General features: G+C 50.7%; 11 protein-coding genes across 11 annotated transcripts; 4 read left to right on the top strand and 7 right to left on the bottom strand.

Moving 5' to 3' along the window:
• The first annotated feature begins 31 nt into the window (after window positions 1-31).
• BJY04DRAFT_93502 (PSME3-interacting protein) lies at window positions 32-1,141 on the top strand. The gene is made up of 2 exons (XM_073721325.1): window positions 32-304; window positions 392-1,141. The coding sequence occupies exons 1-2, from the start codon at window positions 139-141 to the stop codon at window positions 955-957; spliced, it is 732 nt and encodes a 243-aa protein (XP_073569315.1). The 5' UTR covers window positions 32-138; the 3' UTR covers window positions 958-1,141.
• Window positions 1,142-1,325: 184 nt separating this feature from the next.
• Window positions 1,326-3,720, bottom strand: BJY04DRAFT_229054 (sugar porter family MFS transporter; the record flags this gene model as incomplete). Its single annotated transcript, XM_073718972.1, has 7 exons — window positions 3,200-3,720; window positions 3,092-3,137; window positions 2,938-3,016; window positions 2,670-2,861; window positions 2,375-2,618; window positions 2,060-2,316; window positions 1,326-1,995 (listed from the first exon to the last, which is right to left on the bottom strand). Exons 1-7 carry the CDS (start codon window positions 3,224-3,226, stop codon window positions 1,326-1,328), a joined length of 1,515 nt encoding a protein of 504 aa, XP_073569314.1. The 5' UTR covers window positions 3,227-3,720.
• Window positions 3,721-4,078: 358 nt separating this feature from the next.
• BJY04DRAFT_229053 (alpha-N-arabinofuranosidase) lies at window positions 4,079-5,865 on the top strand (the record flags this gene model as incomplete). Its single annotated transcript, XM_073718971.1, has 6 exons — window positions 4,079-4,185; window positions 4,249-4,443; window positions 4,499-4,626; window positions 4,685-4,773; window positions 4,823-4,922; window positions 4,970-5,865. 6 exons carry the CDS (start codon window positions 4,079-4,081, stop codon window positions 5,863-5,865), a joined length of 1,515 nt encoding a protein of 504 aa, XP_073569313.1.
• A 75-nt stretch (window positions 5,866-5,940) lies between these two features.
• Window positions 5,941-6,527, bottom strand: BJY04DRAFT_193585 (uncharacterized protein). The gene is made up of 3 exons (XM_073711934.1): window positions 6,316-6,527; window positions 6,173-6,255; window positions 5,941-6,109 (listed from the first exon to the last, which is right to left on the bottom strand). The coding sequence occupies exons 1-3, from the start codon at window positions 6,508-6,510 to the stop codon at window positions 6,055-6,057; spliced, it is 333 nt and encodes a 110-aa protein (XP_073569312.1). The 5' UTR covers window positions 6,511-6,527; the 3' UTR covers window positions 5,941-6,054.
• A 2,212-nt stretch (window positions 6,528-8,739) lies between these two features.
• On the bottom strand, window positions 8,740-13,138 carry BJY04DRAFT_229051 (putative VPS9 domain protein). The gene is made up of 3 exons (XM_073718970.1): window positions 12,811-13,138; window positions 12,490-12,736; window positions 8,740-12,434 (listed from the first exon to the last, which is right to left on the bottom strand). The coding sequence occupies exons 1-3, from the start codon at window positions 12,886-12,888 to the stop codon at window positions 8,851-8,853; spliced, it is 3,909 nt and encodes a 1,302-aa protein (XP_073569311.1). The 5' UTR covers window positions 12,889-13,138; the 3' UTR covers window positions 8,740-8,850.
• Window positions 13,139-13,295: 157 nt separating this feature from the next.
• Window positions 13,296-14,495, bottom strand: BJY04DRAFT_193581 (mitochondrial 37S ribosomal protein uS11m). Its single transcript, XM_073711933.1, has one exon. The coding sequence runs from the start codon at window positions 14,190-14,192 to the stop codon at window positions 13,503-13,505; it is 690 nt and encodes a 229-aa protein (XP_073569310.1). The 5' UTR covers window positions 14,193-14,495; the 3' UTR covers window positions 13,296-13,502.
• Window positions 14,496-14,521: 26 nt separating this feature from the next.
• tim44 (protein translocase subunit TIM44) lies at window positions 14,522-16,910 on the top strand. Its single transcript, XM_073711932.1, has 2 exons — window positions 14,522-15,618; window positions 15,680-16,910. The coding sequence occupies exons 1-2, from the start codon at window positions 14,660-14,662 to the stop codon at window positions 16,353-16,355; spliced, it is 1,635 nt and encodes a 544-aa protein (XP_073569309.1). The 5' UTR covers window positions 14,522-14,659; the 3' UTR covers window positions 16,356-16,910.
• On the bottom strand, window positions 16,897-18,319 carry BJY04DRAFT_193577 (putative Hsc70 cochaperone (SGT)). The gene is made up of 3 exons (XM_073711930.1): window positions 18,246-18,319; window positions 17,172-18,169; window positions 16,897-17,114 (listed from the first exon to the last, which is right to left on the bottom strand). The coding sequence occupies exons 1-3, from the start codon at window positions 18,246-18,248 to the stop codon at window positions 17,057-17,059; spliced, it is 1,059 nt and encodes a 352-aa protein (XP_073569308.1). The 5' UTR covers window positions 18,249-18,319; the 3' UTR covers window positions 16,897-17,056.
• Window positions 18,320-18,461: 142 nt separating this feature from the next.
• Window positions 18,462-22,096, top strand: BJY04DRAFT_93450 (RIC1 family protein). The gene is made up of 5 exons (XM_073721324.1): window positions 18,462-18,895; window positions 18,943-20,337; window positions 20,385-20,652; window positions 20,701-21,176; window positions 21,222-22,096. Exons 1-5 carry the CDS (start codon window positions 18,626-18,628, stop codon window positions 21,969-21,971), a joined length of 3,159 nt encoding a protein of 1,052 aa, XP_073569307.1. The 5' UTR covers window positions 18,462-18,625; the 3' UTR covers window positions 21,972-22,096.
• Window positions 22,041-23,080, bottom strand: BJY04DRAFT_93424 (translation machinery-associated protein 20). Its single transcript, XM_073721323.1, has 3 exons — window positions 22,888-23,080; window positions 22,648-22,788; window positions 22,041-22,500 (listed from the first exon to the last, which is right to left on the bottom strand). Exons 1-3 carry the CDS (start codon window positions 22,899-22,901, stop codon window positions 22,110-22,112), a joined length of 546 nt encoding a protein of 181 aa, XP_073569306.1. The 5' UTR covers window positions 22,902-23,080; the 3' UTR covers window positions 22,041-22,109.
• Window positions 23,081-23,106: 26 nt separating this feature from the next.
• On the bottom strand, window positions 23,107-25,042 carry BJY04DRAFT_193571 (YchF/Obg family ATPase). The gene is made up of 3 exons (XM_073711929.1): window positions 24,647-25,042; window positions 23,923-24,480; window positions 23,107-23,703 (listed from the first exon to the last, which is right to left on the bottom strand). Exons 1-3 carry the CDS (start codon window positions 24,719-24,721, stop codon window positions 23,152-23,154), a joined length of 1,185 nt encoding a protein of 394 aa, XP_073569305.1. The 5' UTR covers window positions 24,722-25,042; the 3' UTR covers window positions 23,107-23,151.
• Between the last annotated feature and the right edge of the window lie 13 nt (window positions 25,043-25,055).

The following is a 25,055-nucleotide window of genomic DNA, read 5'->3' as shown; positions in this document are numbered from 1 at the left end:
TCTTCCGATTAGAGTCCTTCAAAGGTTAACCTCCGAATAGAACCGGCGCAGTCTACGCCAACCTTTTGTTTCTTGGGAGAATTCTATCCACGCGCAATAGTCTCATCAGGTTCTTCCGTTCCCACAGGCAACTTTATAATGTCCTCAGGTTTCGTCTCCGCGGGGACGGACCAGCAGCCAATTCAGCGAGATGACGAATGGCTCCGTGCACAACAGGAACTCGAGGAGGAGCGCAGGCGAAAAGCAGAATTAGGCAAACAGGATGGAGGGAAAAGCTTGTTTGAAGTTCTCGAGCGGAATAAGAGTGAGTAACGACATCTTGATGAGTCAATTCAACTTCAACTTCTAGACACTGGGTTGACGGACTGTGATGATCCTCTTGACGATTAAGTGGCCAAGCAGGAAGCCTTCGAAGAAAAGATCAAATTAAAAAACCAGTTCCGGGCCCTCGATGAAGACGAAATCGACTTTCTCGATTCTATAATGGAATCTACGCGAGCTCAGGAGGAAACCGTGAAGAAGGAGACTGCTGAGCAACTCGAGCTCTTCCGACGGCAACGGGAGGAGGCAGAAAAAGCAATCCTTGAAGACACTACTGCAGATGTTGCGCCAGCGGCCGAAGGAGAAGACTGGAAATTAGCTTCACGCAAGCGACGACGCGATAAAAGCGGTGCGCTGCTTATTCCTGGTCGAAAGCGAAAGTCCGTGGGTGAAGATACCGCCGGAACATCTACCCGAAATCAGGTTCCAGATCAAAAGGTGAAAGAGGTCATTGAGAATCACGATGACAGGACTGCTACTCCTCCCGCTGTAGCAAAGAAACTCAAACAAGCAACTGTGGGCAATAACAACAAGGCCGGGAAAGCTGGGGCTCCAGCTCCACTCCCGGCCAAGCAAGCTACTAGTCCACCTGTATCTGCTCTAGGCCTAGCCGGTTACAGCTCAGATTCAGAGTGAGAGTGCCACGAATCCCTGAATTTTTGTTGCGATAAGCCAAAATGGTATTTTACCCATTGGCTCTAATGCCAGCCACCCATCCTGCCGTCTACCAGACTACAACCGGCGCGGATGGGTCTCATGCGAATATCTGGTCCTGGTGAAACGAACCTCAGAACTGAACCGGACATTATACAGGTTCTTTCTTCCTTGGAACTACGATCTAACTTAAATGAAAAGCCGTTTGTTAAACCGCAACAACATCTGGCTTCGTATCACATCATCCACTTCTAACTATCTCCTACACATGATTACATGTGTGATTTCTTGTTAAATTACACAATAACGTCGAGCATCTGCTGCACATATGATCCGGCGCATGCATCAGCTTACTGCTTCTCCTCGTGGGTTGCAAAAGCATGCTTCTTCTCCTCCTGCTCTACCACCCTACGCTCCAAGTCATGAACCATGTAGTCTTCCTTCTTTGTGCCAGGAACAATCCACGGGGAGTTTGAGAACAGGTAGTTCATCTCTTCGAGTGGCAACTTCTTCGTCTCAGGCAAGAACACCCAGAAGAACACAGCGTTGGTGAAGTTGCAAATGATGAACACGAAGTAGTAGCGGTATCCAATGTCGGTCATGGCTATCGGCGTCACCTGGCCAATCATGGTGTTGAAGGCATAGGAAACCATGCACGCGATTGAAACACCCTTGGCACGAGTACGAGTATCGAAGACCTCGGCAGGGATGATCCAAGACAACGGCCCGCATGTGCACGAAAAGGAGAAGTTGTAAAGCCAAGTCATGATGATGAAACCCCAGTGAGCTCCAGTGTTCTCGATCTCGGGGGGAAACTTGGCTAACAGGATGCAGGCGATGATAAACGTGACGCAGTTGCCCAAGTTTCCGCCGATCAAACTCCAGCGACGGCCAAAGCGATCAATGAACATCATGCACAGGAACTGGGCTACCAGGGCGAGAACAGAATTGATTGCCTGGTATCGCAGGGTCTCGTCGCCCTCGATTCCAATTTGCTCATAGATAGTGACCGAGTAGTATCTATACGAGTATGACAAATTAGGACGCTTTCTTGAAACAGACAGTGCCCTGTAAATGCACTTACTGGATAGCAGATACACCGGTCATTTGCACAGATGCTTGGAGTGCGCAACAGAGGAAAAGGCGGCGGAACGACGAACGGGAAGTGAAGAGTTCCTTGTACGATTTGGCCTCCTCTTCGTGCTCCCGGAGGATGCTTTCTTGAATCTGATTGTACTCGGCTTGCACCCAGGCGTCATTTTCATCTCCGTAAGCATGAAGCCTTGCGAGAGTCTTCAGACCTTCCTCATGACGACCATGGTCGAGAAGCCAACGAGGTGACTAAACGGATCATCACATGTTAGCGACAGTAGGAATTGGGCTGGAGGGTTGATCTCACCTCAGGGAAGAGCATGATCAGGAGTCCAAGGATGACCGCTGGGACAAGCTGCAGACCCAGCGGAATTTGCCATTGCGCATTGTTTGTGTCTGGAAACCCAACATAAGTTCCGTAAGAAACCCACGCGGCGCAGAGAGATCCAACACCCAACATAAATTGTTGCAAGGCAGTGACACGGCCTCGAATGTTGGGGTGACAGATTTCTGCTTGGTAGAGAGGGATGATCATGGTGAGGAAGCCAACCCTAGACATCACTTAGCGACCGTGCTTCTTACTCCGAAAGTGTAGCACTTACCCAACGCCGGCGAAGAACCTTCCACTGTATAGGTAGTCGATGTTCTGAGCACCTGTTTGAAGGCCTCCACCGAGGCAGAAGACGATGGCACCAATTGTAATGGTCCAGCGTCTTCCAAGATAGTCGCCGGTGGGCCCTGCAAAGGCAGCACCGAAGAAAGCGCCTGCAGTGAACATGGAGACAACCAAACCACTACAGAGGGAAAGTCAGCTCTAGGGCTCCCCTTCAATCTCCTGGCTCAAGCTGGACCACGGGCTGCAGAACTTACGTCTCTGTATCATCTGGGTTCTGGAACGACGCCTTGAACGATCCACTGGCGATGACTCCTGCGATGACACCAAGATCGTCTATATTCGAATGCACGATTAGTCCACCAAGTCTGCATCCTAATGAAGGTCAAGAAAGAGGGCAAATTGACGCACATCCGTAAAGGAACGACCCAAAGGAGGCGAAAACGCCTACCAGAAACTGTGATAAGTGTAAGTAAGTCATGGTTCCCCGGCGAATCTTCCGCAGCAGAGCAACCATACCTGGTACCACGCGGGAGAGAGACGCATGGTGGGCAACTGAAGGTACGGTCAGTTATTCAAGCGATGCGGTCCGATACGTTGAACGCTCAACAGATCCAAGAATCTGGAGAAAGAGTGTGGAGATAGAAACAGGAGAGCGAGGAGCAGGACCCGCCTCTTTTAAGAATCCGGGGATCAAGCTACACAGCAGCCACGGAGAGCCGGTTAGCACGGCCAGCCAAGCGCTCCGAGACCACGCCTTCAGGAATATGGCATTGTCACAATAGTCACTTGAGTTGATGCCCGCCGGGTTAATCCCGGAAGGACACTGGAGTCATCCTGGTGTGAGTGTCGAGGAGCTCACAAAGTGCATGCCCCGTCGGCCTAAGACGAACGGCAACATCATGCGAGAGAAATAGATTTGAAGACCACGCTACCGTGACGAATAAGAAGCTCAACTCCGATTCTAGGAAGCGGGACGAAATGTCAGCCGATTTTGCGGAGAGCCGAAGGCATGGACTAGCTGGGGTCCGGAGAAGCGCTGGCTCTTGGAAGGCTTGCTGCTGATTGATGGAATATTTCACGGCCAGGCCTTGGCTCTTGTTACCAAATCAATGGCCCCCATTCTCCCCCAGTCGGCCTCAACTCCGCAGGAGCTTGATCAATTGCTCTCTTGTCTAGCATGCAATGCCCCCGCAGGGGATTTTCCGATTCAGTCTTGGTCCCCTCGATAAGTCCGCCTAACATTAATATTACCTACCCAGTCGCCTCGCCTAGGTCTTTCGACATTGAGCAAGAGTAACTATCTCTATTATTGACATCTTCCCTACCAATCAGTAGCCGAATCTCGGGTTACTTACTTCAGCTCTATTTTTTCGTTTAATCCGTTGGCGCGACGCTATGACGACTTTCACAAAGCTCAGTGAGCAAGATGCTCCAGCCATTTCTATACACCCGGACCGCCGCATCTCCAAAATCAACCCCAATATCTATGCAGGCTTTGCGGAGTGAGTCTCGATTCTAGGGTCTTCAAACTTTTTTCATGCGGCCAAGCTGACTGTTTGTTCTAGGCACATGGGCCGGTGCATCTATGGGGGCATCTATGACCCTGGTAACCCGCTGTCAGACGAGGACGGCTTCCGAAAAGATGTTCTCGAAGCCCTAAAGGAGCTCAAGGTCCCCGTGATTCGTTACCCCGGAGGTAACTTTACCGCCACTTATCACTGGACCGACGGCATTGGTCCAAAAGATGAACGCCCCGCAAGGTATGCTTATGTCCTTATGCCTTAGCGTCGTCTGGTATTCTGACTCTTGTTCAAGGCCGGAACTTGCCTGGCTAGGCACAGAGACTAACCAGTTCGGCACTGATGAGTTCCTGAAGTGGTGCGAGGTTCTTGGTACCGAGCCCTACCTTTGTCTGAACATGGGCACTGGTACTCTCGACGAAGGTACTTCTTGGCCTTGTCATCTTGTGGCATCGGTGATCTGACCTTCTTTCTTTTTTAGCTCTGGGCTGGGTTGACTACTGTAACGGTACGCGTGATACCTATTACGCCAACCTTCGACGCAAGAATGGACGTCAGGAGCCATACAACGTGAGTACATCGACCTTCATGACTTAATTCATATTGACATAATATCTAGGTCAAATACTGGGCCTTGGGCAACGAAGTATGGGGTCCGTGGCAGGTAGAGCAGTCAACCAAGGAAGAATATGCCCACAAGGCATACCAATGGGCCAAAGGTAAACGCCTAGTCCACCTTCAGCACCTTGTCACTAACAGTACATAGCTCTTAAACTTCTCGACCCCTCGATCGAGCTGATCCTTTGCGGTCAGGACGGCACAGCTTCCTGGGACTACTACACCCTGAAGCAGACCATGCTTCCTGTCCACTCGCCACTATCCACTAGCGCCGTTCCCCTCATTGACATGCACAGTATCCATCTTTACACTGCTTCGTCCTCTCACATTCCCAACGTCACTGCTCCCTTGGCCGCCGAGCGCGCCATTGAAATCACATCCTCCCTCATCGACCTTGCCCGCGTCGAAAACGGCGTACCACCCGACCAACTCCGCCCAACAATCTGCTTCGACGAATGGAACGTCTGGGATCCCATCCGCGCTGAAGGTAGCAAAGGCGCTGAAGAGTCATACAACCTCTCCGATGCCCTCGCTGTCGGTGTCTGGCTTAACGTCTTTGTCCGAAAGAGCAAGGACGTTGGCATGGCCTGCATTGCTCAAAGCGTGAACGTCATCTCCCCGCTAATGACGACGAAGGAAGGCATCATCAAGCAAACAACCTGGTGGCCCTTGTACCTGTTCTCCAACTATATGCGCGGTTGGACCATCAGTGCGCACGTCTCTGTCTCCGCCTACGAGGGCGAGACTCACCCGAAGTGGGTGCGTAGTGTCAAGGACACCCCTTGGCTAGACATTAGTGCCACCTTAGGCGAAGATGGTTATGTCAATGTCGTCGTGATCAACATCCACGAAGAAAAGGACATCGATGCTAAGATCGATGGTCCCAATGGAGAGGTCAAGGTATTCACTGTTACCGGCGAGAACCCCTCCGTGTCGAACATGAAGGGCAAGGAGGAGGTCAGTCTTGCAGAGAGCACGTGGGACGCACAGGGGTCATATGTCTTCCCTAGGCACTCTCTTACGCTTTTGAGATGGAAGGCTTAAGCTAGCAGCCAGCCCATTACCTACTTATCCTTTCGGTTCAGGTACTAACGCTACTTATGTTACGAATATAGAACGCAGCTGATGTTTAAATTGTCCCGTTTCATTCCATTGCATTAAGTTAATGGTTCATCATCATTCTTGTATCGTAACATATCACGGTCATCAAATGTATCTTCCAAGGTGAACCCTCTAGCCGTAGTTGACATCACGGACGTTATCATTCTCGTCGACATGGATATTAAGGCTGTATTAAGAGTCCAAGCAGTCAGCCTCAGTCACAGACCCATAAGCAATGTGTGCGACTAACCGATCAGGGCGGTGATCCTGCGTCATAGCGCTATCTGGCTTCAGGATCCGGTGAGATTCGGGGAGGTCTTTCTTCGCGAATGACTATCGCAACCGCAAGCATTAGCAGTTGCTCGTCCCTGTGGGAACAGAGGGAATACGAACAGTAGCACCGCTCGTGTCGCCAATTTTCTTCCCGACTAGTTTGTTCAGCCAGTCGTCTTTGCTACCGCCGCTGGTGTTGGTGATCCCGGGGACGACAAGAGGCATTTTAGGTTTGTTGGTGTGGATTAGTCTTGAGATGGATTTTGTGTGTAGCTGTTTCAGGAGTTGTCTAGCAGCTTGAGATGAAGTGGTCATATAATGGTGATTGTATGAAGGGGAGGTATGGAAGTAGAAGATGGGCTGTCCGTGGTATATATCTCGAGATAAGAAGCGATGACGTCGTTTGTTGCAGCCCTGACCTCGTCGGGAGGGGATATGGATTTCCGCATTGGGGTTAGTGTCCCGTCGGTGTATGGGGGGGGGGGCGGGGGGTTCAAACGTAGTTGCATGTCATGATGACTGGGGTGCTTTTACTTTGGCTTCATCTTTACCCTTGGCTGTGGATTGGGATCTTCAAAATAGTGAGTGCTATAGGTATTTTGACTTTATCGAATTATCTTAGATGTTTATTGCTTTTCGTGCCAAAATATATACTTTGTTTTCCTCTCTGAAGTATACCTAGGTAGTCGATAACCAGCAACGCAAGATAGTTATGACACCCTTTTTGACAGTTATCCTCATAACCAGGCGCATCAAAGGAGCATGATTCACTTCGTCCTACGCACACGGCTGACCCCATCTTCTGATGTTGTTACCATAGGAAGCGGCGTGGAAGAAGGCACCTGCTTCCTGGTGGACATCTCCGTCTCCGTCTAAACTCCAATCCACCGGAGACACTTATCTCCCACCAGCATGCTCCTCGTCTAGGCCTTCCCTAGAGCAACCTTATTATCATTCTTTATTACCTTACTTACTTAGTCTGAATCTCTCTCTTACCCATGTCATAGTAAGTTCTTGACGTCGTATGGAGATCATCTGCTGATCCTCGAAGTTCTACATTTAGCACTTCTATACTTTATGGAGAAGAGAGGGTGGCTTCAACAAGACAGGAAGCAGAAAGGACCGCGAGCCCTAGACAAAGTGGCCCTTCGATCCCCCGTGACTCCTATATGTACAACTACGCAAAGTTCCCGCACTCAATCCATGAGTTCGCCAAACGCTCCGACAAGCCCGAACACAAGCCTCCTATTCCAGGAAAGCTGTCGAACAACACCAAGTCTGGTCACGCTCCGAACAAGACGGCCAAAGTGTTAGCTCAGAAAGAAGACCATGGCAAGGCCTCCATCGCCGCTTCGAGTATGTTCGGTGCTGTGGCTGTTGGGGCACTCATCTTCCTCATTATCGTCTTAATCAAGAAGTTCCGCCGACGACGGAGACGGAAGAGGGAAGGCGATAGGGACTCTCTAGACGAGAAAAGGCGGCAAAGGGAAAACATGATGTTCAGCAAGAGTCAGTCTGCTCGCGAATATCTGGTCGACCACAGAGATGGGAGAGTCATTCGGGTTCAGTGCACAAGCCACAGACATCGCGACTCTCTACTTCATGGATGTTGGCCTGGCACTGTCGGCACTCCTTTGGCCAGTACTAGTTCTGTCGGGCGCATCTCTCAAGCGGATACAACAGCGCACTTGGAGCAATTGAGTGATTCCGGCACAGGACGCTCTGGTTCTATTCCGAAACAAATTGTCATAGTAGCGCCTCCTCTACAGCCTGTTGCTTCTCGCAAAGCCGTCCCGGATTCTCAACCAGCTGAGTCGTCTGAGCAACCTGAATTACTGGAGCCTACGACGTCGCCAAACCTCGAATCTTTAGATTCTTACCAGGAGACTGAGAAAACCAGCAGCCGTACCCCCAGTTGCAGATTCTCAATGTATCGCCTCCCATCGATCAGACAAAGCTTTTCTCCTCTCTTTCCCTTTTGAGCCCAGGAATGTGTGTTCAAGGTCATCTTCATCATTGTCGGGTTTTGAGCCTGTCTGGGACGCACTCCTATGCAATACATGTTCTCTTACCACAAAAGAACATGGGCTTTTCGGAAGTCACTTGAAGAGCTTGATCTGGTTGTTCAACCATTCTAGCCCTAGAAGATTTATTTTCTGATTGGTTTCATTGTCTTTAGCGACTTAGTCATCAAGTCAGGTTCGGCTTGTGTATATTTACATTAGATAGGCCCTAGCAGGAGCAAGCACTCAAACCAAAAAAAAAAAGGCATTACACGACTATATGACAGTCAAGAGGCCACCAGCTCTTAGAGCCTAATCAGGGTCAGTATTGCTCCAGCAATTCCCTGCTAACGAGGAATCCTACCCTTATAAGGACATTGGGTCGCCCGCTCCATAGACTGTGATTGCCCATACTTCTGAGATTGCCACGATTAAACCGATGTTTAACTATGATCCCGGGGTAATTAACCTAACCGAATAACATAAGAGGGTTATGCAGATTACAAGACTCAAGAACGAACAAGAACAATATCTTTACAGGCTAATAATAATCTATAAAACAAGACAGGACAAGACAAAACCTGGATTCCCCCTGGAGCTCGTTCATGCTCGTATAAGTGAAGAAGACAGGCTCAAGCCATAGATCGACCCTTCAAGACAGGTCGGGTGGAGATGTACTAGCCCCCTTTACACTTCTCAAACACCGCTCAAGCCTCTTCTGCCTCTCCTTCTCCCTTACCAGTGTCGCCTTAACATAAGACCTTATTGCACCGCGCCCAATCTGCTCTCGCCATGTCGTCCACCCAGCTAGCTCGCCGACGACAACATCCTTGTTCCATGAGATCTCTCTTGACAGTCGCGCAATCTGCGCTTCTGAGTCGGATATCTTCTGTTGTAGATCCTTAGTCGAGCGCAGCCGTGACTCTTCGAGACCGGGAAAATTGAGGTTGAATTTGCGCGGGAGGGAGGATGAGGCGAGGGAGGAGCGCGAGCGGGCGAGGTTCCGGGTTGTGGATGTTAGAGTCGAGATTAGATTTAGCGGGCGTGAGAGGGAGGCTATGATTGCGGAGGTGGTTGTGTCGATTGAGGAGAGGGTGGAGAGGAATTGCAGGAGCGGGGAGGAGTCTGATGTTGATGTTGAAAGGTACGAAGCGTAGCGGGTGAAGGCGTCGATGTGGGTACGGGGAAGGGCGTTGGTTGGTTTTTTCAGTGTTGAGAGGGCTGAGGCGGCGAGGGCTACGGCATCCGCGATGTCAGAGGTTGCGTTGCGGAGGGCGTGGCCGCGGCGGATGAGGGTGCGCGTGTGCGTGTGACCCTGGCGGACGACTCCCTGGGCATGGGCGATAAATTGTTCAGTCTCGCGGGCGCCTTCTGCGGTGACGGGTTCGTATTCTTCGAGGACAGATTCGAAGAGAACCTGGGCTTTACGGTGGGAGCGGTCGGTCATCATTTGCGGTTGGAGTTCGGGGACTAGGATGAATTCCCATAGGAGTTCGTGAGTGGAGAAGGTTGGGTGGGCGAGGAGGATCTTCAGAAACCTGTCGAGTCTTTCCTGCATGTTGTGGAGGACGGCTCGAGAGGGCTTTGAGTGGATTTGGAATGGGCTGCGGAAGTCGGAGAGGGAGGGCATGTAGGAAGCTGGATGCTCGAGGGAGAGGCATTCAGCTAGAGTCTCAAAGTCGGCAAATGTGCGGCGGCACGTTGTGACGGTGTACATCTTGGTATTGACTGGTATGTCTTCGGTCTCGTTTGGTGGTGTCGGTGCGCCTGATTTAAGGACAAAGCGGACAGTTGCGTCTTCAACAAAGAAAGAACGAACTACTGTCGTAACACGGCCGGATGGTTCATCGTGGGATGATGGCGGGTTCGAGAGAAGTATCAAATCGTCGATGCGGTTACGAACCTCATCGTCTTTGGCTAACTCAATGGCAGTCAACCCTCGAGCTTCCTTGATGTGCAAGTCAACCCGGGAATCCGTGAAGAGTATTCGCACTTGGTCCACCCGGCCGTACTTGCTGGCCATCATGAGAGGGGTGAATTTCTTATCGTTCGTGGCGTTCGGATCACAGTCGCTTTCTCTGAGGATCCGAATAGTAATCTCTGGGTCGCTGACAATATGCAACAGCGTGTTCCCTTTCGAATCAATGTGGTCTTCGAGATGCAAAGGCTTGCAATCTCCTTGGGATTCCTGGGCTGCCGTGAGTGCCTCGTGCACCATTGCCTTGTAGTCAGGATGGTCGTACGACCTGCACAGTGCAAAAAGAGGTGTCTGTCCATGTTTATCACGTTGCCGCCACGGAAGTAACGCTTTGAGCCTCCCCATCACTGAAGGTGTGCTGAACAGATAGTGCGCAACTGTACGCCCACGCTCATCAGACTTCCGCAAGTAGGAAGCAAGGGCATAACTATCTGCCGCGTCCGTGAGATAGTTGAGTAATATGTCAACTATATCGGGTTGAGCAAGCTGGACTGCAGCACTGAGTAAGGTAGTGCCATCGGTGTTTGCATCCTCGAGTACGTCTGTTACGGTATAATACTCGACCAGGCTCAGAAGATACTTTAAAGCTGCTGGACAGCGGCTTTCAACAGCCATCATCAGTATCGAATCACCTCGAAGATCCTGTGTTTTGACCAATGTCTCGATTGAACTATCCCCTTCAATGGCAGTGTTGACTGAGTTCAGGGTTGTGGTGCGCGAAAGGAACGAAATCCCGGATGACTCTGACAGGCTGCGAACATCCATTGACACCCGCTTTATAGGACGTTTCGTTTCGCGAATTGGCGAGGAGTTCTCCCATGTTTGGAAAGGAAATACGTGAGCGAGCGGCGGCGCGCCTAGTGGGAGCTCTATATGCCCTTGCTCATGATCAGTATGATCTATACCCTCAAACAATGGATATGCTTGTCGATTGGGTTGTGCCTCGTTCAGAGGCTGACCCCCAGCGTCAAAGCCCTCGACAGAGGCTTCAGAGACTGATTCATGGTCACCATCTGGTTCTAGTATAGCTTTCATGTCGGCAACTCGGCCTGCTTTCGTGGCATTCCATAAACGTTTATTCCGAATGCTGGCCCTTCGAAGCCCAGCAGGGTCAGCCATAAGATAAGTCAGCACTGCCTCCAAAGTGCTCAAGGCATAACCCATCTCTCCACTGTCAACGTCGTCGATGTAAATGAAATGTTGCATATACAGTAATCGAGCTTGTAGATGCTTTAGTTGAGATCTGATAACCACTATGAGTAACAGGGATACCAAGATATCAGCATTAATTGTCACAGGGGTTGATTGTTTCTCGTCGCTTTTGCTGTATTCACCAGGGTGTGATAAAACCTTTACGGTCTCTAGAAGGATGTTGAGCATGTCATGGGGACATTTTGCGTCCAGCATTTTGCGAAATTCATCTACGGCCTTAGCAAGCCGCAACAGAAGCTCACGTTTACCGTCCCGGCCGTCCTCCACAGCAAGACCAACCTGGGATACATCGACGTACTCCATCTGACGAATCCGGAAGTCCAATTCTGCATCTTCCGGTTGGCGAAAACCGCATAGTCGGGGGAAGAGCAATGATTCGTGTACTTGCTCTGCAACATAGCGTTCAATGAACCGCTCGACTACTGGCCCTGTGAGTTCGGTGGTCGCACCAAGAAGGGACAATTGCTGTTGATCTACTAGTCGAAAGAGATCAATTGCAGCAGTAACCGCGGTCTCCAGGCTACGGCGCATCAAGTCTTCATCGTCTTCAAAGTAGTCTTCGGAATTGAAGGGAAGACCTTTGCTGCGACGTGAGGATGAACTTCTGATAGACGAAGACTCGTCGGGAAGAGGCTCTTCACGGACTCGGGCGTAGTCGGTATTGTCTGAAACGGGCGACCGCGATGGTGGCGGCGGTAGCGGTTTCCCGAGCTCCTTTCCGAATTCTCTGAATAACCTTTCCAACCCAGGTTGCATTTGCCGAGCGATCATCGGGAAATGGGCTAGCAACTCCCCGAAAGACCTGATTTCCTTCTTCGGAACCGATGATACGGGGCTGTTAGATGTACCACCAGTTTGCGCTGAGGCCCGTGGAGCATCGTCTCCAAGGACCGTTCCAGGAACTATTGCAGGTGTTATCTTCGCGGGTTCGAAGGAGCCAACCAATGGCCTTGATATGAAGTACACAAGCCATGGCTGCGAGTCGTTGGTAGGAGCATAGTATAGAGCATCGGAGAGCAGCTGCGCCTGGCTCAAGGACTTGAAGCCTGAATCTATGGTTCAGCGCATTGGTCTTCAAGCAGTCATCTCAAGTGCCCTCACCCTTGTTACTGTAAACCGAATTGTCCCTGATAATCACAGTCCTTCCGTTGGCCGTAGTCACTTGTTTCGCCTTCCCCCTTCCATCGCGGACGCTGGGATCATCTTTCCCTCCAACTCCACTGGTGACTGGTATGCGTAAAGTATGGCTGCCTAGGAACTCTTCGGAGACGACGAGGTCGGAGTAGAAGAGTGACGATTCGCGATCGCGCGACCCGATCAAAGATTCGCTCACGGGGACGAGTAGGACCTAGAGGAAGGGGGGTGTTAGTTATACCAGGACACCACCCGTGCTTTCAAGCGGCCTTAGATGGGATCCCATACATGATTCTCAATTGGCACACACTGCCCCGGAACAGTGCTCCGAAAGAACGCCCGGAGAAAGGGATTTAGGGGGTGCATCCAAGCGGTCCTGAACAGGGCCCGTTTGGAGGAGATCTAGCGCTCATCAAGCCGCCTCAGTCAAGCTCGCAAAGAGGGACGTTCGCCGCAGGATCGACGTAGGGAGGCAGCTCAGGCGCATCCGCCCGCAAGCAGCCCGGATCACTAGCGAGCTCGACGAACGTTAGGAGGAGGAAGCGTCGAATTCGGGGTTTTAGTACGTATATTTCAAGGTCTCGATACTCTAAAGAAGTAAGATTTGATAAGGGGGAGGAAACGGAAAGCTGTGTGCTTCTCGTCAACAGCTTCACACTCAATTGGGGACCTGGACTGGAGCTGTCTGCGCTATACCGGATAAGGAATCGATGTTCTCTCCCGCAACAGTGTCTCGATTCTCTAGTACCTTGTTATCTAGTTGATGATCATACGCGCTGGAAAATAGTCATATTTTGAATGCTCCATAAATGACAAAATAATGTACATGGACCTGATGGCTATGAGATGGGCTAATTCCTCTTCTCGCTAGTATCATTCACCTGCCGGAATGCTAAAATAGGCAGATGCGCAGAAGTGTTGTTGGCTGTGTATTGTCCAGGAAAGTAAATGAGACTCAAACAGTAGTTGACACAGTCAACTTAGAGTCTACGAACCCTCTGGCTCCTCGTTCCACCGAACTTGATCCTCGTCGAGTCGGACACTCGGAACACCAAGTTACGAATGTGCTTTCCCTCATTTGCAAGCAAGACTTTTGTGAAGCCATCCCGCCCCTGGCTGAAACCGCGGTAAACAACTTCCAGCTTCTGAATCTTGTCGCCAATCAACCAACCGCGTTCCTGGATCAGTGCAAAAACATGCGATGTCAACTGATAGGCGGCGTCAAACCCCCCCCGCTTAGACTTGCGAAAGCCAATGTTTCCGGCGGACATAGAAATCATCGGATTGCCATTCGGTTCCGTCAAGCACAAAAGGGTGTTGTGCTTATGAGTATAGACATGAAGGCGATGAATAGGCGTGGTGTCTGAGAGTGGATCTTTAAGCATCCTCTTTTCGATATCCTGGGCCATTTTCGTGAAGTCGCTGGTCACAGGGGAGGCACCGCGATGAGATGCAATTTGTTTGATAGCGTTGAGTGGGTTCTCTGTACGCGGCGAGTTGGTACGCGGCGAGTTGGTGCGCGCACTTAGGACTTTATCTAATTCGGCATCGAGGGTCTGCGGTGTTGAGGAGAAAGCTCTGGCCTGGCGAAGTGACGACGCTCGAAGCTGGCATTGACGGCCAATGGACGGAAGAGACCGAGTCAATGCCCGTACAAATGTGCCGTCCATGTTGAATTGAACTATTGCGTGGATATAAGAATAATATAGCTCTGGAAGTGGTGAATATGTTTCAGTAGAGTCTCAGAGACCAGTGAACCAGACGTCCAGAGGCTCTCCTTTAACCCTTGAAAATCGGTTAAGCGAACAGGACCTCACGTTCGATAGCTCAAGAAGTATAACGAGAATTAGATCAATCAGACCAATGGCGCAACACGATGAAAACCAGAAATGAAGGTACGGTTGCTGTTCGGGGAAAGGTGAAGGCGGCAGAAGGAGGCCGAATTTTTGATTCTTGGCATCCGCAGCTTGACTTTTTTTCCCTTCATCGTCGCCATTATTGCCGACATCGCTTCTTCTTTCGCCCCAACTTTTAAACTGTCTTGCCTCACGTCTTCGTCCTTTTGGGGCTCAGGTCAAGCTTTGAGCCATTTCCACTACTTAACATTGCTTTCATTTTGATTCTCAACCAGCAGAGCATGATAGCGGCCTCTAGGATGTCGGCCACTCTACGGGTGGCCGCTGTGCGATCTCAGGCGTCCTCGACTCTGAGAGCGACGAGTGCGAATGCCACCGCTTTACAACGTTCACTGTTACTATCATCAAGCTACGCGACGTTACTTGAAAGCGCCAACTCTCCCGTTTCTCGCCTTCTCTCCCCCTACGCCTCCTTGCACCTGAATAGATCATTCCATGCCGGCACACCTCGGTTGCAGCAGAAACAGGAACAGCAAAACGAGAAGAAGAAGTCTGAAACATCTGAAGATCAGAAAGATCAGAAAGATCAGAAAGATCAGAAAGATCAGAAAGATCAGAAAGATCAGAAAGATCAGAAAGATCAGAAAGATCAGAAAGATCAGAAAGAAGAGAAAAAGGATGAAAACAAGGATGAAGATCAGTCAGAGAAAAAGGAGGACGCGCCTCCCCCACCTCCCCACGGAGACAAATCCCCGTGGCAAGTCTTCCGGGACACTCTTCAATCAGAATTCAAAGCATCTAAAGAATGGAACGAGTCAACGAAGGCTCTTGCTTCCTCGGCTCATCAGTTCACTGAGAATGAGAACATCAAGCGCGCACGTGCCGCTTATGAAGCTGCCTCAGGAGCAGCTACTACGCGAACATCGACTGCAATCAAGACGACCGGTAAAGCGATTGGCAAGAGTGCCTCATGGACTTGGAATACCCCTGTTGTCAAAGGATTGCGCAAGGGTGTTACCGCAACAACCTCTGGACTAGAAAAGGCCACCCGCCCTGTACGAGAAACGGAAGCTTATAAGACAGCTGTCGGTGGCGTCAAGCAGGCTATCGACGATGGAAGCAGCTCTCGGTATGGCGGCTGGATTGAGAAGGAGGAGCGTCGGAAACAGAGGCAATTGCGCGAGGAGATGGAGGCCAAGTCCGGACGTCGCCATTCTGGGCCCATCGTTGAAGATCCAAAGTATGTTCTGCCTACAACGAATGTCACCATTCCCGATTTCTAACATGATATTTTGTTTTAGTGCTGGGACAAACGTCACATTGCACAAAGACTCGGCCTGGAAAGAGTCGTGGCGGGATTTCAAGGACTCAAATCCTATGATGCAAAAGCTCTTTACTTTCAAGGAAACATATAACGAGTCCGAGAACCCTCTTATAAGCACAGCGCGCAGTATCACCGACCGGGTCGCCGGCTTCTTTGCCGAGAACGAAACTGCCATGGTGGTCAAGAAGTTCCGGGAAATGGACCCCAACTTCCAGATGGAAGCATTTCTCCGAGAAATGCGCGAGTACATTCTACCTGAAGTACTTGATGCTTACGTTAAAGGAGATGTCGAAACACTTAAGCTTTGGCTCTCCGACGCGCAGTTCCATGTTTACGCTGCTCTTGCGCAACAATACACAACAGCCGGCTTGAAGTCTGATGGCCGTATTCTCGATATCCGAGGCGTTGATGTCTCACACGCTCGCATGCTGGACCCTGGTGAAATTCCTGTTTTCGTTGTTACCTGCCGTACGCAGGAAGTTCATGTTTACAGAAATACCAAAACAGGCGAGCTTGCCGCTGGAATGGAGGACAAGGTCCAACTAGTCACATACGCCATTGGTCTCACGAGAATCCCCGAGGATGTGAACAACCCCGAAACAAGAGGTTGGAGGTTGATCGAACTGCAGAAGGCTGCACGTGACTATATTTAGGAACATCACCGTTATTCTCATCTTTCGACATCACACCTCTTCACCCACGACCACCCGCGGCGATCTATGATGATACGCTTTCTCTAAACACGGATCATCTTCTCTTCTCGATTGTCTAATATATCCGACTGTACAATATTAAATATTCTGAATAGAGGCCAGTTGGACTGGCGCTTCACGCTATGATCTTCAGTAACTCGATATCGTGGATCATCCCCTATGATTCTTGCACCTCGGCTCTGTCGTGTATTAGTATCTCTGATTCTCATTATGCCACTTAAATCGACATCTCCAAAGATTTGTTTGACCATTTGGGACATATAACTGGTTTGACATGGCTTCCATGGCGCATGGCGTTCTTGTGGTTTCTCTTTTTCTTTCTCTCATCACCCTTCACTCTGCTTATCATTGTCCTCTGCATCAGGTCTTGTGTGTGTCCAGCGTGTTGTTTTACCTATGGTCAGGTCTACTATTGTTATAGCTAGTGCTCATGTACACATACCAAAACACATATAACGTGTCATTTATGAGTAACTATGAAGTGTAAAAGCTAGGGTGGTAGGAGATTACTATGTCTATATGCTTTCATCATTGTAGTCATATGCTTAAAAAGTGTATGTACCAAGGCAGTCTCATAAGGAAAAGGGAAAGCAAGTCGATCATCATCAACATGAGGTAAAATATTCCGACAGGTATATTAACTATTGCTGCCCACCGCGTCCGCCGGCGCCGGCGCCACCGCCCATAAAATTACGGGCCCTGGAGATGCAAGTTAATTTAAGTAACCTAGAGAGAATCTTTGAAGAATGAACTTACATGTCGGCGATGTTCGGGTCGCTCATCAAGCTAGCCATGTCGGGCATACCACCGCCACGGCCAAAGTTTTCAGCCATTGAGCGGAGCTGGGGATTGCTCATCAGGTTGTTCAGCATATCTGGGTTGCTCATGAGGTTCTGAGCCATGCTTGCGAACATTGGGTTGTTCATCATAGAGCCGAGATCGGGCATGCCGCCGCCGCCACCACCGCCGCCGCCACCTCCGAGCATGCTGGCAAGGGAAGAGAGGTCGGGCATGCCACCGGCACCACCGCGGGAGGCGCCAGGGGCGTCGTCAACAGAGTCCGCAGGAACCTCAGGGCCACGGCTAGCCTCCTGGATCTTCTTGTTGCTGGTCTCAAGGCCTCGCTTCATCGCCTCACTTCCACCATTGCCCTCAGCTTCGATACCGTTCTCGTAAGCCTCCTTGGCACCGTGGTAGTCAGCCAAGTCAAAACGAGCAAGACCAAGCCTGCTCCAGGCCTTGGAATACTTGGGGTCCACTGAGGTAGCGAGCTCAGCATCCTCAGCAGCCTTCGCGGGCTGACCTGAGGCAGAGTATGCGGCAGCACGGTTGGACAGGTAGATAGGGTTAGCGGGGGCGATGGCGAGGGCTCTGGTGTACAAGTCGATGGCGATGCTGTATTCCTTGCGAGCCATAGCGGCGTTACCCTCGGACTTCAGCTTGTCTGACTCGGGAGTAGGAGTGCCGGCCTGAGGCTTCTTCTCTGCTTGGGGCTCGGTGCTGGAAGACCCAGCGGCGGGAGACTTGTTCCGGAGCTTCTCATAGACGCTGTAGATGCTGGCGAGCGACTGTCCGCCGAGGGCCTCCTTCATGGCAGCCTCGTTGGAGGCGTCAACCTTGAAGGTATCCGCAATACACGACTGGGCAATCTCAATGGACTCGGCATCGTCAGCGGTGAGTGTGCCATCTTTCACGCTGGTGTTGAGGAAGTCAATGATGGCGAGCGCCAGGCGCTTTTTTGATTCGGTGGGGGCCTGTTTGCCAGGAGAAACAATGTCAGTCAACTCTTTTCAAGACATCGCACAGAAGGGGAAACTATGATATAATTACCATTTTAGGGAGTTAGACAAAAGCGATTGTCCAAGCTCGAGAATTTCTTGTATAGCTGGCAAGAGGCAGTGGGGGGCGGACTTTGGATGCGGGGACATTTTTAGCGGCTCGACTCGAGAGCCTTCTATTTTGCACCGTTTGCATCCTTTTCACGTGATTTCTCCGCCTGATACCGTTCATCTTAAGGCGGTGAGGGCGGAGGGAGCTCCATCTACACTAGACAGCATCGTCAATATTGTCAGTTCAAGTACCTCTCGAAAGGATGGTTAGCTGCTCTGGGATTGCAGATGCCCCGTGTACGGCGGTATAGCTTCCTGGATTCCGATGAAAATGAGCCGATGTGAGAGCGCTCTTCCCGACTGTCCCGCTACTTTCAAACGATGTACTGGCCAAACGGAGTCCCTAGGGTCTATGCGATCAATGGCCCTGGTATTCTTGCTTCACGGCCAGGTAATGGGGACACATCCCACGCAGACAATGCTGTCGAACAGACTCAACCCTTGAACCAAAGCAATGGCTCAGAAGCACGGCCTGGATCGGGACCAGCACCGCAGTGGGCGGATGAGGCAGTCAGGGGACTCTGCGTATCTCGAAATGGCCATATGTTTGCGACAATGACCAAGTCTTCCATAGCTGTATGGCAAACCAGGGTATGTTGAGGTTATATTTCTGCGAAGCATCAACTGACCGGCTGAAGCCCACTGCTGTCGTTGCAGCCTTCTCTCGGTCATCAACCTCGCTGGAGACCTATGGTTCAAACGTCGCTCTCCTGATGCGCCCGGATGCGACAATTCTCGTTGCTCAAACCTCAAACGGCTATCTACTCACCTATACGATCGCGACGGACCCGAATTCTCGTGTATACCAGCAGCAGTACGATCAGACCAGCTCATCTCGCCGCCACCAACTCGCCCGCCTCTCAGCCGAAGAAGACTCGAGCAGTATCCAAGATGTCAACATTCGATTTCGAATGGCGATCAAGATAGAGTCAGGGATTGTGAAAGCACTGGCTTTGGATAATGAGCTCGTGGTTGCGACTGTGAAGCCTGCTGCTCTCCAATGTATTCGATGGACACCTGACGAGCACGGTACGCAAACCGCATCGGACCTTTTGAGTCGAGTTCTAGGCGTGTCCAAAAAGACATCTATTACCGATATGGTGTATGACCGTGCAATCAATCTCATGGTGTGGGTGACCAATGAGGGCCACGCATACGCTGTTCAACGCGTCTCCGAGGAATCCCAAGAGTCCGAGCCACATAAAAGGCTCTTCAATGGCCATTGCTTCCATACTCCTGCAAGTGATGATGAGAAAGCTGTCAAAGTCACAGTCAACGCTCGCTTCTCTCTGCTCACGGTAAGCTGTGTGAATGGTGATGTTTTGGTCTACACGGCCAAAGACTACTTGGGAAACGTTCCTCTGTCACACAAGCTACAACCACCCGCTTCCCCTAACACAACCGGTGGCCTGACATTCATGTGCTACTCGCCGGACGGGTACTGTCTCTTTGCTGGTTACGAGCATGGTTGGACAACCTGGAGTGTGTTCGGCAAACCAGGTGGAAACAGTTTTTCAATTGATAGGCCCCTTGCCAAATCCAATGGAGAGGATTGGTTGACTGGCGTCTCCCATGGGTGTTGGATAGGTGGTGGCTCGGATATTATTTTGACAGCGCAAGATGATAGACGCCTGTGGATTCTTGAGACAGCACGAAGCGCGCTGACAGGATGCTATTCGTCTGCGAACCTCGCCAGAGGCTTGCTGCAGACAAGCACAGAAGTCATCATCTATCGCGGACACGACCTGCCAGATCTCATCACCATTTCGGGAAAAGACTCACTATGGCACCACGCACAGTATCCACCAGCTTACCTCCATTCTCAATGGCCCATTCGATCTAGTTCTGTGTCGCAAGACGGCAGATACGTCGCTATTGCAGGAAAGCGAGGCCTTGCCCACTACAGCGTCAACAGTGGCCGCTGGAGAGTATTCGAAGACTCTAAGGTCGAGAATTCCTTTACTGTACGTGGAGGAATGTGCTGGTATGGTCACTACCTAATTGCAGCTATCGACCGGGACGGATCGTATGAGGTAGGCTTACCATGACACGGTTCGTAGCACATACTGACTTCTGGTAGCTGTGCATATTCTCACGTGAACTTCCTCTGAGCAACACCAACGTTCTACACATCGAATACCTTCCATCACCGGTTGTGTTCGTTGGCCCCTCCGGCGAGGACTCCCTCCTGGTCTACACCTACGAGAACATCTTATACCACTATATAATCAATTCGACTGGGCCACGAATCACTCTCGTTCCTGTCGGCCAGATCGCTTTTAATGGCATTGTGCGAGCACCTACCCGTGTTCGGTCTATCAGCTGGGTCTTGCCTGAAGACCAATTGCGTGAGTTCGATCGACCTCAACATGAAGCAATAGAGCTGACTTTGTCAGGGAACGGTGATCCCTCACAAGATGTTAAAGTAGCATCTGTACTCTTACTTGTTGACGGAAACCTTGTACTCCTCCAGCCGTCCATGTCGGATACCGGTGATCTAAAATACGATATGCGAGTGATATCACACGACGTTGAGTACTATATTCTCATGCGAGATCAACTTTCGTTCAATTTCGCCCCACCAGTTGAGGAGTCACTCCCGCCTAGTCCCGCAGCGGAGTTAGCTCTCAGCAAGTATCACAGCAACCTTTCTCTGCGCGATTCGCTGTGGACATTCTCTGGAAAAGACCTTACTGCATGGGGAGACGTCCAGGACGTCTTACAGCGGGAAGATGTACCAAAACCGATTGAAGTACCTTTGGATTTCTACCCTTTGTCAGTCCTTTTAAACAAGGGCATTGTACTAGGAGTGGAGCCAGAGACGATTCAACGCCGCGATGTCACATTTGCGGTTTTGAAGTTCGCTATCCGGGTAAGACTACATCAATACAAGCCAGAGCTATGCTGACTCTCACAGACACATCTTTTACTCCCTTACTTCCTGCAACACAGTTTAGTTCAAGGCGACGTTCCCGCTGCGCACTCACTCTGCCAACACTTCGCTCATCTTTCCTACTTCCCACATGCCCTCGAAATCCTCTTGCATCACGTCCTGGACGAAGAAGTTGATAATGTGGCACGGGATAGCAAGCTCAGTGCTGACACTCCGAAACACGATCCTCTGCTACCCACAGTCATATCCTTCCTACAAGCATCCCTCCCTCAAAGTATATACCTTGATATTGTCGTTCAATGCACTCGCAAAACAGAACTTCGATCATGGCGTACACTCTTCGCCTACCTACCTCCTCCTAAAGATCTCTTTGAACAAGCTCTCAAGCTCAACTCCCTCAAAACTGCCGTGGGCTATCTACTCGTGCTACAAGCGTTTGAAGACGAGGCAGAAGGCCATGACGCCCCAGTTGAAGATTACGTCGTCAGATTGATGATGCTCGCATCGCGCCAAAGCGACTGGGAACTATGTGCACAGCTAGCCCGGTTCCTGGTTGCCCTAGATGGCTCTGGGGAGATGCTCCGGCGTGCTGTATCGCGTGCGGGTCTGCGACACGGGAACGACTTTGCACAAGCCAACGGTGCTAACCTCAAAGGCCTCGGACTAGACCTCCACTCTCCTTCCTGGTCGTCACAATCCAGAGCACCCTCGCTCTCCCCACACAGGAGTCCCAGCGAAATCTCGTCCAACATCGGTGAAGGGAGCACTAACTAACCAGACCACGTCTGCAGAATATGTACATAGCCAGGCATAGCCGATATTTTTGATTAGCTCATTCATTTCATAGCCTGATATAATAGACGCTCATATTCGATCCCCGGCCTTACTTAAGAGCGGAGCACCCTCCCAAGGCTAATCCAAATTAAACTTCCACAACCCATCCCCCAGATAATGCCCATCGTCAATCACCACACCCTTCCCCTTACTCTTGATCTCCTCCGTGCCCACCTTCAACGTGCCCACCATGCAAATCTCCTCCTTCCCCTCCGCCCTCACAGCCACGACCGTGCCAGCTTCCAGCGCATTCTCAGTATCGGGTAACCGGCCACCCGGAGACGTTATACCGGGCGCCATGAGCGTTGCACCAGAAAGCACGAAGCGGATCGCACCACGATCAATCTGGATTGTGGGCAGAATGTTGGGGAAAGAGTGGAGGAGTTTTAAGTGCGGAATCGGGGGGCCGTCGAGAGGTTGGTAGAAGAGAGGGGTTGACTCGATTGCATAAAGGGTTGCTCTTTCTGGTCTTTTAACATCAGTGTGTTAGCTTGGTCATTCAAGTATGAGGTATGGTCTCTTGTATTCCTGGTGTAATGGGTAGCGGGGGAGGGGTAAGATGCAAGTCTCAATTGGGATAGAATCGATCGGGTCCACAGATAGGTAAAACGCGTACAGCTTCACAGCATCGAGTGACGCCTTCTTCGGCAGAATCTCGTCAATGTATGGCTCGCATAGCGGGTGGGCGTCAATAAGTCGTTGGCGGAGACCGCGCTGGACTGAGGACTTGACCTTCGAGCGGTTGCTTGGTGGGATGCTAGCAGGCTGTTAGCTGTTACTCCTCTGTCTTGGTCCTTGGGTGGATTTGAATGGAAGCACCACCCATGTAGGACGGTAGGGATCTCGATAGACGTACTCTTTTTTAAACATGGTGCCTGTTTGGTTTGTGTACTTGCTTGATTGATATCTGTTGCGGCGTGCAATAAGATCGCGGGGATGAGGTCACGTGCTTGGTTTTTTCTATGACTTGTATGGAGCTTCTTGGATGATTAAGCTCTTGGTTTCTTGCTCCTTGGTTTCTTGCTCGATGGCTTTACATGTCTACCAGGTTTAAGATTTTGGAATATGGACAAGATGGCAGTTGCAGATATTTTCATTGTGTGAATAATTTTGTTTGTATCTAACCGCGGGCAGCACCAGCCTTGATGAGAAGGATATCTCCATCCTCAACAATATAGTCCTTACCCTTAGTCATGACCTTACCAGCGGCCTTGACGGCACCTTCATCGCCCAGCTCTTTGAGAACGCTGTAGTTGTACACAATGGCTTGGATGAAAGTCTTCTCGAAGTCTCCGTGGATGACACCAGCGGCGGACGGGGCCTTGGTGTTCTTACGGATGGTCCACTGGCGGACTTCATCTGCACCGGTAGTGAAGAAACTGGCCAAGTTGAGAGCCTGGCGCATTTGAATAATGGCCTTGGGCAGGCCCGACTTGGTGCCGAGCTTCTTGCACTCCTCCTCTGCCTCAGCTTCGGTTTCGAACTGGGTCAGGCGCTCCTCGAAGGAGGCGGAGATAGGAAGAATCGAGTCACCAGGGGCGTTGGTCTTGATCCACTCCATCACCTTAGGGATATATTTGTTCTTCTGGCGGATGTAATCCTTCTCGCTCAGGTTGACCAAGTAGACGACCGGCTTGGCAGTAAGGAGGAATAGAGGGTTGATGACCTCAACCTATAAAGCTGATTAGTCTCTTGGAAAAAGATTCAACGTGAAGACAAATCATCATAATGCAATAAATGGTGTCAGATTAGGATGTGTTCTCATACTGCCTCTACGTGAGTTTAATTTGAGACATTCGACGAGCTGGGTTATATCGAGCAAAGCTCTTATTCATCATGTGAAAGTGGTGAGAGAGATTGCGAAACGAACAAAAAAAAAAAAGAAACGTACCTCTTTGGGGCTCCAGTCACCGTGACGGACGTCCTTGCCGCTCTTCAAATGCTCAAGAATCTTGTGAACAGTGGCCTCCTCCTCGCGCAGCTTCTTCATCTCGAGAGATTGTCCACCACGTCTTGTCTGCTTGGCAAGGCCTTCAGCAGCCTTCTCGACGAACTCGATATCCTTGATGCGCAGCTCCTCGTTGATGATGACCAGATCACGGACAGGATCAACATCACCCTCAACGTGGATAATCTCAGCGTCATCGAAGCATCGGACGACCTGGAAGATGGCATCGACAGCACGGATGTGAGACAAGAAAGCATTACCAAGACCAGCTCCAGTCGAGGCTCCGCGCGTCAGACCAGCGATATCATAGATGGTCAAGTTGGCAGGAACCTGCGACTTGGGCTTGTACTGTTGGCATAGCCAGTCGAATCGCTCATCGGGAACGATGACCTTGGCCTCCTCAGGATCAATGGTGGCATACGGGAAGTTGGCAGGGTTACCAAGGCCCGACTTGGTAATAGCCTGGAAGAGTGTGGACTTGCCGACGTTGGCAAGACCGACCTGTTATGAGTTAGGACATACTCAAGATGATATCCGAGATGAGATGGAAGAGATGGAAGAAAAAGAAAATTTTCAAGGGGGAGGGAAGGATTATATAGGAGGAAAAGAAGGAGGCTGGGAGGGGCAGAAGAAAAAATAATAGCTGGTGGGGTCACTGCTCACATACGATACCACTCTTCAGGTTGTTGCCCGGACGGCCCAGGAGGACCTTTTCTTGAACGGCGGCCTTCTTGGGAGGCATCTTGGACTTCTTTTTCTTGCTGGAGGAGTAACGGCGAAAGTCAAGCGAGAGGAGGAGGGGAGGAGAGATGAGTGGAGGGGCAGAAGAAGAAGAGCAGCTCAAGGAATGGAGGAGACGCGATACCAGCGCAGGACCAGCTGCGGATCGGGTGCGAAAAAGCAGGACGGGAGGAGACGTCGTGGCGGCGCCCACAGCTGGTGGGCAAAAACACGAAAAGAAAGGTTTCAAATATACGGGCTTAGAAGTACAGTGCAAAAGAAATGACTTGAACGAACCAAGATAACTCAATTGTACAATTCGGTCCCAAAGCTCATGAATTCCTCGAAGCTGTCGA

This window comes from Aspergillus karnatakaensis (genome assembly GCF_047715665.1).
Source record: "Aspergillus karnatakaensis strain CBS 102800 unplaced genomic scaffold BJY04scaffold_37, whole genome shotgun sequence".
Taxonomy (NCBI): Eukaryota; Fungi; Ascomycota; class Eurotiomycetes; order Eurotiales; family Aspergillaceae; genus Aspergillus; species Aspergillus karnatakaensis.
This window is presented reverse-complemented; position numbering and strand designations above follow the sequence as displayed.

Excerpts from the sequence above, each read along its gene's own strand:
- BJY04DRAFT_93502 (XM_073721325.1), top strand. The coding sequence starts at position 139 with ATGTCCTCAGGTTTCGTCTCCGCGGGGACGGACCAGCAGCCAATTCAG. Across the intron at positions 305-391 it reads AGTTCTCGAGCGGAATAAGA|TGGCCAAGCAGGAAGCCTTC; the intron begins GTGAGTAACGAC and ends TTGACGATTAAG.
- tim44 (XM_073711932.1), top strand. The coding sequence starts at position 14,660 with ATGATAGCGGCCTCTAGGATGTCGGCCACTCTACGGGTGGCCGCTGTG. Across the intron at positions 15,619-15,679 it reads CCCATCGTTGAAGATCCAAA|TGCTGGGACAAACGTCACAT; the intron begins GTATGTTCTGCC and ends ATTTTGTTTTAG.
- BJY04DRAFT_229051 (XM_073718970.1), bottom strand. The coding sequence starts at position 12,888 with ATGCACCCCCTAAATCCCTTTCTCCGGGCGTTCTTTCGGAGCACTGTT. Across the intron at positions 12,737-12,810 it reads GTGTGCCAATTGAGAATCAT|GTCCTACTCGTCCCCGTGAG; the intron begins GTATGGGATCCC and ends CCCTTCCTCTAG. Across the intron at positions 12,435-12,489 it reads TTCGGTTTACAGTAACAAGG|GCTTCAAGTCCTTGAGCCAG; the intron begins GTGAGGGCACTT and ends CCATAGATTCAG.
- BJY04DRAFT_93424 (XM_073721323.1), bottom strand. Across the intron at positions 22,501-22,647 it reads TCACTCGATGCTGTGAAGCT|ACCAGAAAGAGCAACCCTTT; the intron begins GTACGCGTTTTA and ends TGATGTTAAAAG.
- BJY04DRAFT_193577 (XM_073711930.1), bottom strand. Across the intron at positions 17,115-17,171 it reads GACCCGAACATCGCCGACAT|GGCCCGTAATTTTATGGGCG; the intron begins GTAAGTTCATTC and ends TTGCATCTCCAG.
- BJY04DRAFT_93450 (XM_073721324.1), top strand. The coding sequence starts at position 18,626 with ATGTACTGGCCAAACGGAGTCCCTAGGGTCTATGCGATCAATGGCCCT. Across the intron at positions 18,896-18,942 it reads TAGCTGTATGGCAAACCAGG|CCCACTGCTGTCGTTGCAGC; the intron begins GTATGTTGAGGT and ends GACCGGCTGAAG. Across the intron at positions 20,338-20,384 it reads ACCGGGACGGATCGTATGAG|CTGTGCATATTCTCACGTGA; the intron begins GTAGGCTTACCA and ends GACTTCTGGTAG.
- BJY04DRAFT_193581 (XM_073711933.1), bottom strand. The coding sequence starts at position 14,192 with ATGGACGGCACATTTGTACGGGCATTGACTCGGTCTCTTCCGTCCATT.
- BJY04DRAFT_193585 (XM_073711934.1), bottom strand. The coding sequence starts at position 6,510 with ATGACCACTTCATCTCAAGCTGCTAGACAACTCCTGAAACAGCTACAC. Across the intron at positions 6,256-6,315 it reads GCGACACGAGCGGTGCTACT|TCATTCGCGAAGAAAGACCT; the intron begins GTTCGTATTCCC and ends CGGTTGCGATAG. Across the intron at positions 6,110-6,172 it reads CAGGATCACCGCCCTGATCG|CCTTAATATCCATGTCGACG; the intron begins GTTAGTCGCACA and ends CTCTTAATACAG.
- BJY04DRAFT_193571 (XM_073711929.1), bottom strand. The coding sequence starts at position 24,721 with ATGCCTCCCAAGAAGGCCGCCGTTCAAGAAAAGGTCCTCCTGGGCCGT. Across the intron at positions 24,481-24,646 it reads ACAACCTGAAGAGTGGTATC|GTCGGTCTTGCCAACGTCGG; the intron begins GTATGTGAGCAG and ends AACTCATAACAG. Across the intron at positions 23,704-23,922 it reads GTGACTGGAGCCCCAAAGAG|GTTGAGGTCATCAACCCTCT; the intron begins GTACGTTTCTTT and ends TCAGCTTTATAG.